The sequence below is a fragment of the Aspergillus lentulus genome (genome assembly GCF_001445615.1).
Source record: "Aspergillus lentulus DNA, contig: Alt16, strain: IFM 54703, whole genome shotgun sequence".
Classification (NCBI taxonomy): domain Eukaryota; kingdom Fungi; phylum Ascomycota; class Eurotiomycetes; order Eurotiales; family Aspergillaceae; genus Aspergillus; species Aspergillus lentulus.
In genome coordinates, this window is record NW_028322113.1 from 4,411,121 (window position 1) to 4,425,579 (window position 14,459).

General features: G+C 49.5%; 3 protein-coding genes across 3 annotated transcripts; 2 read left to right on the forward strand and 1 right to left on the reverse strand.

Moving 5' to 3' along the window:
• Positions 1-2,264: 2,264 nt before the first annotated feature.
• On the forward strand, positions 2,265-4,391 carry ALT_8894 (F-box protein; the record flags this gene model as incomplete). Its single annotated transcript, XM_033558673.2, has 1 exon — positions 2,265-4,391. One exon carries the CDS (start codon positions 2,265-2,267, stop codon positions 4,389-4,391), a length of 2,127 nt encoding a protein of 708 aa, XP_033414564.1.
• A 969-nt stretch (positions 4,392-5,360) lies between these two features.
• ALT_8895 (3-deoxy-7-phosphoheptulonate synthase) lies at positions 5,361-11,664 on the reverse strand (the record flags this gene model as incomplete). Its single annotated transcript, XM_033558675.2, has 9 exons — positions 5,361-5,524; positions 5,585-6,490; positions 6,556-6,585; positions 7,423-7,546; positions 7,606-10,888; positions 10,945-11,030; positions 11,079-11,234; positions 11,292-11,496; positions 11,549-11,664. The coding sequence occupies 9 exons, from the start codon at positions 11,662-11,664 to the stop codon at positions 5,361-5,363; spliced, it is 5,070 nt and encodes a 1,689-aa protein (XP_033414566.2).
• Positions 11,665-13,066: 1,402 nt separating this feature from the next.
• ALT_8896 (NAD(P)H-quinone oxidoreductase) lies at positions 13,067-14,262 on the forward strand (the record flags this gene model as incomplete). Its single annotated transcript, XM_033558676.2, has 4 exons — positions 13,067-13,097; positions 13,160-13,426; positions 13,482-13,573; positions 13,636-14,262. The coding sequence occupies 4 exons, from the start codon at positions 13,067-13,069 to the stop codon at positions 14,260-14,262; spliced, it is 1,017 nt and encodes a 338-aa protein (XP_033414567.2).
• Positions 14,263-14,459: the final 197 nt, after the last annotated feature.

Genomic DNA, 14,459 nt, shown 5'->3' on the forward strand with positions numbered 1-14,459 from the left:
TGACCACATGCTCCTATCACCTACTCTTATCTTTACATATATGATGGTTCTTAGACCATTTCAGTTGAGTCCCATCACGCTGTCTGTTACTCTTCCATCAGAAGTTTCCAGAATAGCCATTTAGGCTAGATGTAACATTACCACTCGGACCCATGTCAAGAGCTAGGTATGCAGTGTAAAGGCTTGTAGGAGGATTCGGCACTGCCACATGCACCTACTCTCTTCGAGTTGAGACATGGCTTCTGACTATCTTAAGGAGAATCTTAGGCAATGCAGGTAGTGAACTATGGTCAATCATCGCATTCCTTTGGCTTCTACTATTCCAACTTCCATTGAGCGAAGATGCCTTCCTGCGCAGCGAGTGGAACAGGTAGGAATAGGATGGTCCGAGTTTCTGATATCGTTATGCTACACGATGAGGAGGGAGTCTAGACGCCAGTATGTTCTTGCAATATTCCGGTATCAGCCGCGGGCCTACGTTTGCTAGAGTACATATCGTCTAGCCTGAGAGGGTCGAGATAACCGAGGAGAGCATAATTCAATTTGATAATACAGAAGAACGTAGCTATTGGCTTATGCATGGCTGAATGAGTGGAATTGAGTTTCAGTCTCGCATTGCTCACATCTCTACGGAGTATGTACCTACTTGGCCGATGTTGTAACCTGAAGTCCCAGGCTACGCAGCTGAGGGAGAGCACGTGGACAAGCCGCATGAGATTCCAGAATCATCGCTGCAGCATGCATAATATAGGACCATTATAGCAGCAATATTGTTTCCGACCTTCTGCTGATAAGTGTGAGTGTGAGTGTGCTATGGGAATGGAATATATTGACTATGTTCTAGAATATGCCAAATGTGATCAAGTGATCAACAATGGCGCCGGGGTCTCGGGATAGTGTCTAGACGAACTCGTTCTGGATTATTGTTGTCTTCACTTCGACAAGCCTCATACCTTCCCGACGCGCATGCGTCCGTTCAACTCTACGCTGCGTATTCCTCGGCTAATTCCCGCAGTTTGATCGCATTCTGAGGTGGTCAGGCATCGATTTGCCATCTTGAGATTAATTCTTGGTCCCTGAACCAGTTATTGGCTCATCGGAAGCACAGCAGCGAATCGTCGCCGTTGCCGACTCATCCAAGATGGCACGGAGTACTCTCCATCAATTAGTTTTGCCGGTCAGGTAAGCTGATTAGATGAGATTTCAGGAATTGAATTAGATGCGTGCAGGTACGGCGATGCGGATTATTAGTAAGAGGTGAACTAAGCTGCCCTATTTTTGCCTTCTAGGAGACCCGCCCTTGGGTCGTCCTAGCCTTCCAGTTGGCCTTACCATCTATCTGAGTTTTGACGTTTGCCGAGTGCGGTACTGAATTCGCCCCAGAGAGCTCTTCCATGATTCATCCAATGCTTTCCTGGGATGAGCGGATGCCACCCAAGTCCATGACCCGATTACGCAGAATTTTAGTTCCCGTTCTCGCCAATGGAGGGTAATCATGGACTGACTTGACTGGCTCCACTATCCGGGTTATCTCACACTCGGTACTCCACTTCTCCAGCATTTCAAACAAGGTTGGCTCTCTACGATGATGACTATCTAGACACGCAATAAGTCCATTGCTTGTGGGTGTTCTGGAGACCTAGCGCCGACGTCAGAATGGTTCCCTCGGGAAATATTTATGCCCATCCATGGTCCTTGGGGGCGAACAATAGAAATTATCTAGCGCGTTTATGCAGATATTTTGGATTTGCCTCTTATACTCAGCTCTTATCTGAACTTCTTCTGCTCGACAACCAGCCTGTTCGCAATTGTATAGAGCATTGGCCTGCCTATTCAAGTTCTGCAGGTCTCCGGTTGCGTTAACAACTTCGTCCTGTCGCCACCTGCTGGAAGGCCAACGTTTGCTGAACATTCTGAGATAGGGCGGCTGTGGCAGGTTAGCCTAAGTGGAAAGGGTACCGAGCTTCCTACGTCCAGCCTTTTATGAAGCAGCCCTTTTGCACTCGTAGGGCACTTGTGCTAATTGCCTCTCGGATGCGACAGCTGTGAAGCCTCGCTTGACAAATCTTATATCAGCAATTGAATTGCGATCAGCCAAAACGCTGCTGACGACTCCAGCTCAGGAGTCGTGAGAAGTCAGGCCGGGGCTCTAGCACCCCACCGCTTTAATCGCTCGTCCCTGCTCGGGTCAGAATCAAGAGAGAACGGTCTATCGCGCCTCCAAGCGTAGCCGCTGCAGGAGCCGTATCTGAATCTAGGGCAGAATGGCGTCAACAATGCTCTCCCGACCTGCAGCAAACATTACGCCGCCAGAGATTCTGCTGCAAATCTTTTATTTGCTTAATCCGCGAGATTTCGACAATGCTCGACGAACGTGTTCTCAATGGATGCGTGCCAGTCTCGACAGGAACTTGCTGGAGAGCATGCTGAAGCGGGCAGGATGGTGGGATGCCTGGAAACGGGACTGCCACAATTACCGCGTTGATCCTTCTGCAAGCGAGCAGAGTCTGGTGTGGAGAATGAGCAGGAGATTTGCCACTGAATGTATCTTGTCTGGTCGCAAGTCTAATGTGGAAAGAGCTGGCTTTTTGACGACGGGGGTCGTCGATTTCTCTCAACTTTCTCAGGGGCAGTCTCTCCTGAAACACCGGGTTTCTGCATCCCATGCGGTTGCTGGCAGTGTCATGAACCCTGATTCGAGAACTCTGGTCACGTCGAGATTCCATGTCAGCAAGTGTGCCAACTATCTACTTGTTACCTCCGGCCGCATGATATACGTGTATCAGCTACTCGCGCGGAAATCTGGGAGCGATGTGTCTACAACAATGGACATTTTGACGGATTTGGATATTGCTCCAATTACCAGCATCATCTGTCCTATTGAGGTAATATCGGCTAGCGTCGACACCAGTACTCCGAAGATTGTGATAGCGGCATTGCTACGTGACCGTCTGGGATTTATTTGTGACTTGAATGCATCGGATGAGCGTTCCTCTACGCGACCAGAAGTTATGCAGTCTTTGGATCCATCATTTATCCACTATTTCCGCGATATCTGCTCCCCAGAAGATCCTCCCCGGAGCGTCTCGATCTGTCCGGGCCGTCGATGCGTTGCTTTTGGCTCCGGTGCTGGCATCGAGCTACATTGGGTTGACGAGAAGACAAAAGAGAACCAGCGAAAGCTGTTTCCCATGTCGCAACCATCGGAGATACTACACTTCCTTCCCCATCGGCCGGAAACACCCATGGAAATGCGGCTCATCTCGTCACTGGCTGGACCAGGGATGCCAGGTTGCGAGTGCCACAAAGTGTCGTACGGGGAAAGGCGTGCCCCTTGTCAGTTTCACCTTCTGACTGACGTACAATCACTTACTCGATGGACTCCTTCAAACAACAACGGTCTGAGTGTTGTGAGGGCAACCCATTGTCACCATTATCGAGCTATCCCAATCAACGATGGATTGCATATCCTGTTCATTGAGCCCCGCACAGGTCTACTCTGTATCGGCTCTGACGCGCCTATCGGTGGACCGACAAGCTTAACACAAGCACTTGTCTGTGTGCCACCGTTTGAGAAGGATTCCTTGAATGTTTCTAAGAATGATTTGGCTCCTACAGTCTTCGCTTCAGGATGGAATCTGGACTGGGGATTGCGCGTGGTCGCTGCGTATGGCGATAGGATCGTACTATATTCGGTACCGGTAGATGTGTACAACGTCATCCGGAAAGAGCGCGAGAGACAAGGTGACGGTGTCATGGGAGACAGTGATCTAGCAAGGGACTTTTTCCTCGACAATTCGCGGTCAGCAAAGCGACGGGACAGTCTTGTGCAAGACCAGAGCGGTGACTGGGAGTTCCTTCTCAGTGTCAGCTGGCGACCAACAGTGATGATGTGGCCGTTCAAGATCTATGGCAAGGAGATTGCGCGTATGGAAAACGTGGTTGAACTGGCTCTTCAGTCTGCTTCTGGGGGTGCGCGAGTCTGGGCCTTTGGTGCTAATGGTGAAACGAACATCATCGACATCGACACCCTTAGCTCAAGCAATCAGCAGAGTTCCAGCATTCCTTGTAAGTCATTAACCATTGATGCTGATGGCAATATCGCCTCGGCTCAATGGGTGGGCAGGACCGACTCCAGGTTGTTGACTTCAGAATCCTCGCGCAAACGCAAATCATCTGATTCTCTGGAGGAATTTGGTGGTCAGCAGTCTGCCATTTGTCGGTTACCACGGTTCTTACATGAGGGATACGTTCCTACGAACAATGCCCTACCCCCAGCGTTTCCCAGCCATGCTGCACGCCGCCCGTCCTTTGCTGCGTGCATCGTGGATTTCAAGATCCCTGAGTTGGGCCAGCGCGAGGGTACCTGGGTGGACGGTGCTTGTGCTTGAGATGTTGGCATAGAAGAGCGTTCAGCGGTGGATTGATTTTATGTTTTGTGGAAACAACATAGCGCGGCGCATGCATTTGGTCTATTATCTATACCCGTCTATATCACTCGACTTCAGGCTTAGTTAGCAATAATACTTTGGATTACCTGTTAAAGTCCAAGAGTATGTCACCAACGAAGGCCCTCGTAACTCAAACAACAAAATGCTCCTAGAGTTCATCTCAATCCATGTCGTCTCTGTTGCTAGTCCTACTTTTCTTGCCCCGTAAAGTAGATCCTACGGCAATGTGGTGGAATATGTCTAATAATCTCAAGGCCTGGGGTTTGCTGCGTCGGCATCCTCCTGACGCCAATTAGATGGCGGGCTATAATCGGCATCCGAATGGAGGGAAGCGATTCGATCGGAGGCCGAAGTCTTCCAAACCGGTCCAAAGGGGCCATGAAATAGAGGGCGGCTTTTCATGCGCTGGTCCCAATGTCCTTTTGACTGCTAGACTACGGCATAACGTCCCGGCTAGATGAGCATGCTGGCTTTCCTGATATTCAGCGGATAGCGTCAGTCGATCCTCAATATTGGGCTTGGGTGCTCATTTTGTACGGATGACCTCTGTGAAGTGATAGCAGCGATAGTGGATAGAAAGTCAAGAAAAATGTCATTCCTGTACTCTAGCCAGTAGAGGATTTGAAGGTGAATGATCAAAGGAGCCTCTGTGGTCTAATGCAGGCTGTCAAGTTGTGAATTGAATGGCAGCTCTCTTGAGTAGCTAGCGTTCATCGTATTTCAGAAGGGATAACGAAAAAGGCCTTAAAGCGCCAATTGAATTAAATATCTCCAGTATGTAAACCCGAAACAGACTTTGTGGACACCGCTATTTTCATCAAGCATCGCCCGCATCGATATATCTAATGCTTTTGTAGAAAGGGCCAATGAGGGCCAATGAGAAAAGAAAACAGGCAGAAGGTCATAAATTTAGTGAGAAGCGCCATTGACAGCGAGCTTTTCTCTCCGGGTACGCACGGCCTGTGCGAGGGTTTCGAGGACAGCTTCCGAGTCCTCCCAATTGATGCAAGCATCTGTGATACTGACGCCGTACTTGAGACCAGCCTTTCCCTCGGGAGGAACCTTTTGGTTACCTAAGTTACGAGTTAGTGAACGGAAGTTCCAAGTCTCACACTATGTGAACGGCAGCTTACCCTCATTAATATTGCTTTCGATCATGACACCCATAATGGCGGTCTCTCCCGCGGCAATCTGCTCGGCCAAAACGGCAGCCACCTTGGGCTGATTCTTGTGATTCTTCTGCGAGTTGCCATGGCTGCAGTCGACCATGAGACGAGCAGGCAGACCTTGAGAGGACAACTTAGCCTTGGCTTCGGCGATGCTCTGAGCGTCGTAGTTGGGGCCCTTCTTTCCACCACGGAGGATGACGAAGCAGTCGGGATTGCCCACGGTGCCAACAATGGCGGCAACACCAGGCTTTGTGACAGAAAGGAAGTGGTGAGGGTGCTTGACAGAGCCAATGGCGTCCACGGCAACGTCTAACGAGCCATCGGTACCGTTCTTGAAACCGACAGGGAAAGAAAGACCGGAGGCCAATTCACGGTGGACCTGCGACTCGGTTGTCCGCGCGCCAACCGCACCGACGGAGAGACAATCGGCAAGGAACTGAGGAGAAATGGTATCCAGCATCTCACTGGCAATGGGCATGCCCTTGTTGGTCAAATCGACAAAGAGCTGGCGCGAGGTGCGCAGACCCTTGTTGATCTTGAAGCTGTTGTCGATATCGGGATCGTTGATGAGACCCTTCCATCCAACTGTTGTGCGGGGCTTCTCGAGGTAGGCGCGCATCACAATCAGCAATTCGTCATTGTATTTCTCCTTCATTTTCAGAAGTCGATCGCAGTACTCGAGCGCCATGTCGGGGTCGTGAATCGAGCATGGCCCGATAACGACCAGCAAACGCTGCTTGTCGGTATCTGTGCCATGGACAATCGAAACAGCATCTCGGCGAGCTTGCAGTACTGTTTGCCTGGACTTATCTGTCATGGCGATTTCATGTTGCAGGAGGTTAGGAGGGGTGAGGGGGTTGTATCCTCGAACTATTCATCGCGAGAAAGCTCGTCAATGAAGGTCATCGTGGAGATTGGAGAAAAAAGGAACATACTCCGCGAATCTTCGAGGTGGTCATTGTTCCCTACGTTAGGGTTGTCGATGAAGAACTATAAAGCCTGAATGAGCTTCCTCGTTACATAGGAGACAACAAGCTTGGTTGGGACTTCGACTCACAGACATGGCGGGTGGCGGGGTAAAGTAAGCGTCTCACACTGATAATGATAATGGTGAGTAAGAGAGGGGTAAAGGGAAAGGGATAGAGGGATGGAGCAGTCCGGATCGACCGTAGGTTATTTGAGACGTGAATTGAAAGAAACAAGAGCCCGCCTCAATTTTGAAGACCAGCTTAATCCCCGATTTCACTATGACTCAAAAAATTTCCACGTCTTTTGGTGCCCTTCCTTGCTTGTTCTGCTGCGACTTCGGCCACCGATCGCCATGCACGTGACTTCGGTGAGTCAAGGGATGCCTGCAGTTTTGGACATTGGTGCATTCTTCTCTTTCACATTCGCTGCTTCTGGTAGGTAATTGGGTACGACTCAAGGACGACCTTCAAGTACTCCGTACTGTACATCACATATTTTGTCTTCCTGCAATACCATGCCACATAGAACACCGCTAATATACGTAGCACATGGTGCCAAGAGGATTGTTGACCCGAACCATCGACGTCCACTACGGTCAATGATATGACCCTTCAATCGCTTTGATCCAAGCCTGGCCCCTGTGAGGTTGCCATCATTATGCAAGCTGCGTGTGCAATTGATCATGAATCTTTTATAACCTCTTTCAACGTTAGACCGTCAATCTTCCACACTGAGATCTTTCAGTAAACGCCGCTCATGTTCCTGAAGTCGATGGATTAACTCCTGACAAAGAGCTGAGTGATGGCTTTTGATCGCTTTCATATGCTGTTTACATAGCTTGATCCGCTCTTCCTGCCTCTTGACAAGTTGGTCTAGCACTCGGTTGTATTGCTGCCGGTATGAGTTCAGGAATGTGTTGATGGCCGCCCTTTCCTTGTCAAGTCCGTGCAGTAGGTGCTTTGCGCTGCATTAGCAATAACGCAGTCATCGTGCATTGTGCAACGGCATTGACATACCTCGTTTGTAATCAGTAGCATATCGCGGGCACTCTCATGCAGTGACTGCAATGATGATGCTAAGTCAGCCTGGCCAGGCAACTCCTCGCTGCTTGGACTCGTTTCACTTGGATCACAGCTGGAATCAATGAAGCACCCTTCTTCCTTCGATGAAAGCTGCGTCCTTCCATCGGCTTCTGCATTTGACCTGCCCAACCTGCTTGCGGACTTTTTGGGTGGCTTCGATGAAGAGCGCATCGTAAACTCCTTCCCTGATGCGGTTACGAGTTTTGACACCATCAACCCTTCTCTGCAACCAGTCACAGGATTCTCAGAAACTTCCTCGTGGGTTGCTGTTTCGCAGTTTCTGGGAACATATTTGTCGCGATGAGCATCCATCTTCGTACGAAACGAAGCGACCTCAGGTGTCTCAAGGGGAATTTCTTCTGTTCGCTCATCAAAATCCGCTTCGTATCCAGATTCACTAAATCCTTGTGAAATCAAATTCATTCCTGCCCGCATCAGTTCTCCGGATCCTTGCGTAAAGTCGAGGTTTGCGTGGGTAGAGCATTGGGATCCAGCAATGTGTCGTGAGACCAGCCGGGGACTCCCATTGTTGTCAACTATGGTCTTCCTGGGAGTCAGCCTCGGAATGGTCTTACCATGAGAGATTATCTTCGGGCTGCCTGAATCTGACGAATCTCCCTCTTCGGGTTTCTGTCTCTGGCGGATCAACTTGAGACTGTGATAACCAGACCTGACCTTTTTCCTTTCTCCAGTCGAAACTTGCGCTCTGCCATTCCCGAAGTCTGCCTTTTTCAAAGCATATAAGCCAGGCTCGCTTTGCCGTAGACCACGAATATCCTGGGATTGACATTCAATCTCATCAGCCTGGCTTTTTTTTTCACTTCTGGCCATCGTTGAGAGCTTTGTCTGTGCTTTCTTCTTCCGCGATGCATTGTCTTTCTCTGTCTGGGCAGCCCTCCTTTTCCTGCTTGTTAGCCTCTTTGATGAAATCTGCTGTATACTCCCAGGATATTCCTGGCTAGTCTGTCCCTCCACTACTGCTCGCTCGGCATTTGAAGAGAGATGTGTCGTTCGGTTCGTCCGAGACACTATGGCCTCCTGGGGCTGCACCTTGACCACACGCGTCTCGGAATCTTCATGCCGTAATGCTGAAGCGCTCATTGCGTGGTTTTCATCGTGTTCTTTGTCTACTGATCCAGTGACTCCGTCACGGATAGTGGAATCATCCTCCTTTTCCTCTCCCTGGAGGTAAAAAGCGCAACCACGATGAAAGGCGAAAGCCAACTTTCCACCCACGACGGTTCCTCTACCTCCAAACTCAAACTCTTTGAAGTCAGGATAGGAAATGATATGTGTCTCTTCACGGTCCGAACTTGGCATCTGAATTTGCGAATTGGGGGTTTGGCTTGCATGTTGATCGCCTGTAGCCCTGGACGACTCGGAAATGAGCGGGCAGCCTATCTCCTGTGCCTGATCCATCAGGAATGCAATACTTTGCTCGACTCCCGATATCTCTGTGACGGCAACCAGTGCAGCCTCCGGTGCCTCGTCGGTAAGAGTTTCAAGCTGTCGGGGAGGGCCCCCTTCAACACTGTTGTCCATAGACGCTCTATCCGCCTTGGTGCGACTTCCTTTCGGAGTTTCGCTTTTAGCGTTCACCTCAGGCATGTGGGTTGCATCCACCGTACCTTCCAGTTCTGATTCTTGCGCCAAACTACTTTCTTCAATCTCATGCTGGCCCTTTCTGTTGTCCAGACCCACCTTTCTGGAGGTCTTTCTGCGCTTGTTGGACGATGTCTTGCCCTTCGACTTTCTTTTGGTCCCTTTACTGGAAGCCTGATCAAAAATAGATTTCTCTCCGGGAAAAGGAGACGAAATGGATGTGACATCAATACTTTTCCGGCTTTCGAGCTGTTCAGGCTCATCGCTTGGTCGTAAGTCTTCATCCCAGTCAACAGAAGTTCTGACATGAGTGTAGACCTTCCTTGTAGAATGCCGCATCGGAAAAATGAGGGATTCCTGGGTGTCAGGCATTAGGCCACTAGCCCTTTTACTACTTGTTAATTCTCTCTTCTGCTGGTGCCTTCTGGAGCGCGGTCTACTTGTTCGGGGGCGTAGCCAGCCAGCATCATTTTCTTCAGGCGCATGAGAATGGCTGGTGTGGACATGTGGAGGGCTCTTCTTCCATGAGCCAGTATCGGTCTCTGCCATGGCGCAATCGGAGAGCCCTTTGTGCGGGCTCTCGGCTGAGTTATCAGAATGCTCCTTTAGGGCTAGAGGATTTCCACCTTCTTCTACCATACTTCGTCCTGGTGACTTCCGTTCAAATGCGACGGATGGCCTCTCGCGACCGTGCTGGTTCGAAATATTATGGTTGAATCTAAACGGACGCAAAGCCTGGAGGCTATCTCCCATGACAGAGGTTCCACGCGCTGATTCAGATTGTTGAGACAAGACGGTACGGTCATGGCTGCCGGACGTCGTTTGTGATTCACAGCACTTACTTTCAGGCTGACTCCCATTCGACCCAAGGCAATACACGGGGCCTTCATTTCCGAATAGTGCCTGGCTATGGTCAAATGATTCGCTGCCATCATCATCATCAGTATCGAGCGATATTATAATGGATGATGACATCCGGGTCAGCGTGCTCAAATCTGTGCTTTGCCTTTTCATCAGCTTGCCATTCGTCTCAATTACCGTATGCAAATCCGCCAAATCATAACGCGATGATAAACTAAGGGTCGATTCTCCTGGGATTTGTCTTTTCCCATTCACTGATAGCGAAGCATCCACATCAAATTGTAAAATCAAGCGGGACATTCCGCCACCTGTGGATTGCCTGGATGTGCGCAGAGACTCCAGAGTAGAGTGCATCGAGACATCGATGAATTGACAGAGCACCCCAGATGGGCGAGTTACAGCGAGTATGAATATCAAAGACTCCGGGCTGACTACGCCGAGTGCCTCGGATCCCTGTGCTAATGGCCTGTTCTCGCCATTGCCGGACAGGACAAGGTCGCAAGATGGCACAAGTATAGTGCGCTTATCAGGTTCCGGCTGTATACGTCGCACTTCGCACTCGTAATGATGGAAGAACTTGATCGGTTCCTCTGGGAAAACGACCATGCTCCTGCAAAGCATATCCAGCAATTTACAGTCGCGCGCATGACCGAGCCGCTCGACGTCTTTCTGGGAAAGGTGAAGTGTCTGCATGAAGGCCCCCGCGAAGAATCTTGTCACGGCATCATTTTCGTATAATATAATCGAGATAAGTCTATGGAATCCTAGGAGTTAGAAAGGCCAAGAGTACATGACGACTTTTTCGCTTACTGAGTTATATCCTCATCCTGGATTTCAAAAGGCAGATTCCTAACATCCTTAGTCCCAGGCCATATTTCCACGAGGGATTTGCCCGCCTGAAAAGGTTTAGTACTTGCTCAAGCAGTCAGACAGTGATAACGGACCAGTCGTCGGATGTGCTTGTTTCGCTTTTCGTCTATGAATAAGCCATATAGGGTCTGAATCAGCTTGCGTTGAACGAGCTGCAGCTGATTTCGAAAACGAAGCAGTGCCACTTCGGACCTTTTCCTTTTTGTCCTGACGACATAGATTGATTCGTCCTGCAGAGATCAGCTTCGTCGTGCTCTGACTCGACTCAGAGGTACAGGCAAACCGACAAGCAAGAGGTTCAGCCCATTTTCCTGCTCCGACTCGACGTCCAAATTGAGAAGTAAATATGCTAGACAATGCACAGAGGTGGTGTTCAACGATTGCACTATATCAGCTTCGTATCTGTGTAAAACGTCAATGACCTTCTGAAGATGCTGTGCGCGGATAGGCGTTTCAATGCGTAAAAAACCGTCGATCAAGTAACTAGGGACACTGCACGAGGTCAGTTTATTAGAAATACATCCCTGTTGACTCGAAAACTGACACGAATTCTCCGCCTTTTGCCTCGCCGGTGAAAATGCTCTCTAATCTTGTCGCCAATTCGGTAAAGCCAGCCAGTTGTTCGTCTGTGAGAACTGCCTGTGACGATGTAGAAGACATTTCGCAGCTCTAGGCATGGCTTTGATGCCCAAATGCAGTTCTCGATGTCAGTTCATTAAGGGTAGAATAAAATTGAATGGACGAGAAGAGAAGGAGGTGTCCCGTCACATGATGGGGCTTCACTCTGAGCAGTCTTCTGCACACGCTTGGCCAGAATCAGCTCTTTGAACCGAGCTTCCTATTTATCGAATGGCTTGAGATTCCCTTTCTTGGCCATTATATATATTTGTTTTCCTTGGATCCGGATTATTGCGTACTACCAGGTAAATGGAGCTACGGAGACGTATGCAGTTGCCCGGCACAGGTTGACTCGAGAAGATCTTCAGGTACAGAAAGTCCGAGTCACAACTCACCCTCAATGAACATCTGCTGTTGATTATCTGTCGTGCCAGACATGTATGGCGCTGACTATTTCAAAAAAAAAGATGACATTTCCATGAGTCTTCATCTCTAGGTGGTCTTGCTTTGGGATAGGCGAGAAACTTACAAGAGAGCGAACCTGCTGGACCTGCTGGTTTAAGATCTGATATCTCATATACCAAGCTTCTACAAAGCAAGAGGACACTCATGAAATGCGAACATACGAGAGAAAGCTCTCAATAATAAAAGTATCGAGAAATCTGCTTCAACACCAGTGGCCGCTGAAAGGGCGCGGCCAACGAACTCAAATGCGAGAATCAGCAAACCTTGTTTGTTTATGTCTTGGAAGGAAGTAGCCATGCAGCTGACAACTACGGTTTGCAAACAAAGAGGTTGTCATGTCTCGCGTATTTGATATCTTTCTCTAAGCGATGCATGGTCTTCTGCTTCCCTCAGTGTCCGAGGCTCGGAAGTGAGGTAGAGGGTTGTTGAGACTCGAGAAGTCATACAGCAGATATCTGGAATGGTCCAACCTTTCCGACAAGCGCAGACAAGTGCTTATGAAGTGGGGTGGACTGTGCCGTTGAGTTATATTGTCGTAGTTATCCTCACGTCGATGGCAGAGCCGAAATTGGTAACATCCTCGGCCTTTGGACAGCCGAAATGCTTGATTTGAGGTCCGATAAGCGGTGACTTTAACGAATTGCTGTGTCGCTTGAGTGAATCGCCTTGGTACCGTCCATCCGACCAATAGGTTCCATTCTTCTTGGGACTCGCAGTAAGGCCACACCCTCTGGTTATTTCGGACGACGCACCGACCAATGACGACAGTGGGGTGGTTGCGGTGTATGCTTATCAATCACGTTGCATGCGGAGCTTGATGAGGTCGTGCCTCGTAGAGTTAGATTTTAAGACGTCACTTTGTACCTATATTGCAGCTCGACCCTAGTTTCGAGATCAGTTGGTCAAGAAGGCTTATTTGAACTTTCAACATCCAGATTTCGGCGAAAGATACGCTCGCTCGGTACCACTGTTTCGAGAAATGGCGGGAACAAGGACAATGAAAGCAGTCGGTCAGTCTTAGTCTTGTCTGCTTTTGAATCTGGTCTAGAAGTTGTTATTGACAGAATATTAGCTGTAAAAGGCGGCAAAGGTTCTGCTGATGCCCTCTACGTCGATGACATCCCGGTTCCGCCTATCAATGGCAACCAGGCGCTGGTGAAGATCAAAGCATTCGGATTGAATCGGATGGATCTTCTTCAGCGTGAGGGCCAGTATCCGCTTCCGCCTCAGGCGCCAGAGACCATGGGAGTGGAATTCTCAGGGACTATCGAGGACCTGGGACCAGACGCCAGCGGGGACTTCAAAGTTGGAGATGAGGTCTTCGGCCTGGCTTATGGAGGTCAGCTCACGAAGCCTGCTATTCGTCTTACCACAGCTGACGATTCGATGCACAGGGGCTTATGCTCAGTACATTGCAGTGTCTACTAATATGCTTATTCACAAGCCTGCGGAATTATCTTGGGAGGAAGCTGCGGGCATTCCAGAGGTGACTTCTACACGATCCCCGCCCTTTTGAGTGAGTCCATCTAACTTCTACGCTATTAATAGACATGGATCACAGCGACTCAGGCACTCTATCTCGTTGGTGAGTACAAGCCGGGTCAGTCTGTCCTGTGGCATGCAGGCGCATCGTCAGTCTCTATTGCTGGTATCCAGCTCGCAAAGGCAGACGGAGCCAAGGCAATCTATGTAACCGCTGGCTCCGATGAAAAGATAGACTTCTGCGTCAAGAAGCTCGGTGCGACTGCTGGATTCAATTATCACACCCAGGACTGGTCCGCTGAAATCCAGAAAGCCACCAATGGAGAGGGCGTAAACATCATTGTCGATTTCATTGGCGCCAGTTACTTCCAAGGAAATCTGGATGCTGCTGCAAAAGACGGTCGCATTGTCAATCTTGCTGTTATGGGCGGTGTGAAGCTACCTGAAGGTGTAAACATTGCCCCATTTCTTCGCAAGAGGCTTCGATTTGAGGGCAGCACTCTGAGGAGCAGAGATGAGCGATACCAGAAGAAGCTACGCGATACCCTTGTGGAGCATGCTCTACCCAGGTTCAAGGATGGAAGCTTCAAGGTGTTTGTGGAGAAGGTCTTTCCGATGGAGCAAATTATCGATGCGCATAAATTGATGGAAAGCAATCAGACCAAGGGAAAGATTATCTGTACTGTGTCATAGAAAGCTTAGCGAGGTGCCATCGCCAACTCAAACGTGTCAAGAATTCCTGCGTCAGCTTCGTGCTCCTGTTGCTTTAATTCTAGTGGTTGATGGAAGGCTAAATCCTCCGACGGAGGTTTGGCCACTCCGTCCCGAGCACGGTCTTTCCGGTTCCTCCGGATGCCGATGGTTCTTTGCAATTCTGCAGCCCATCGCTT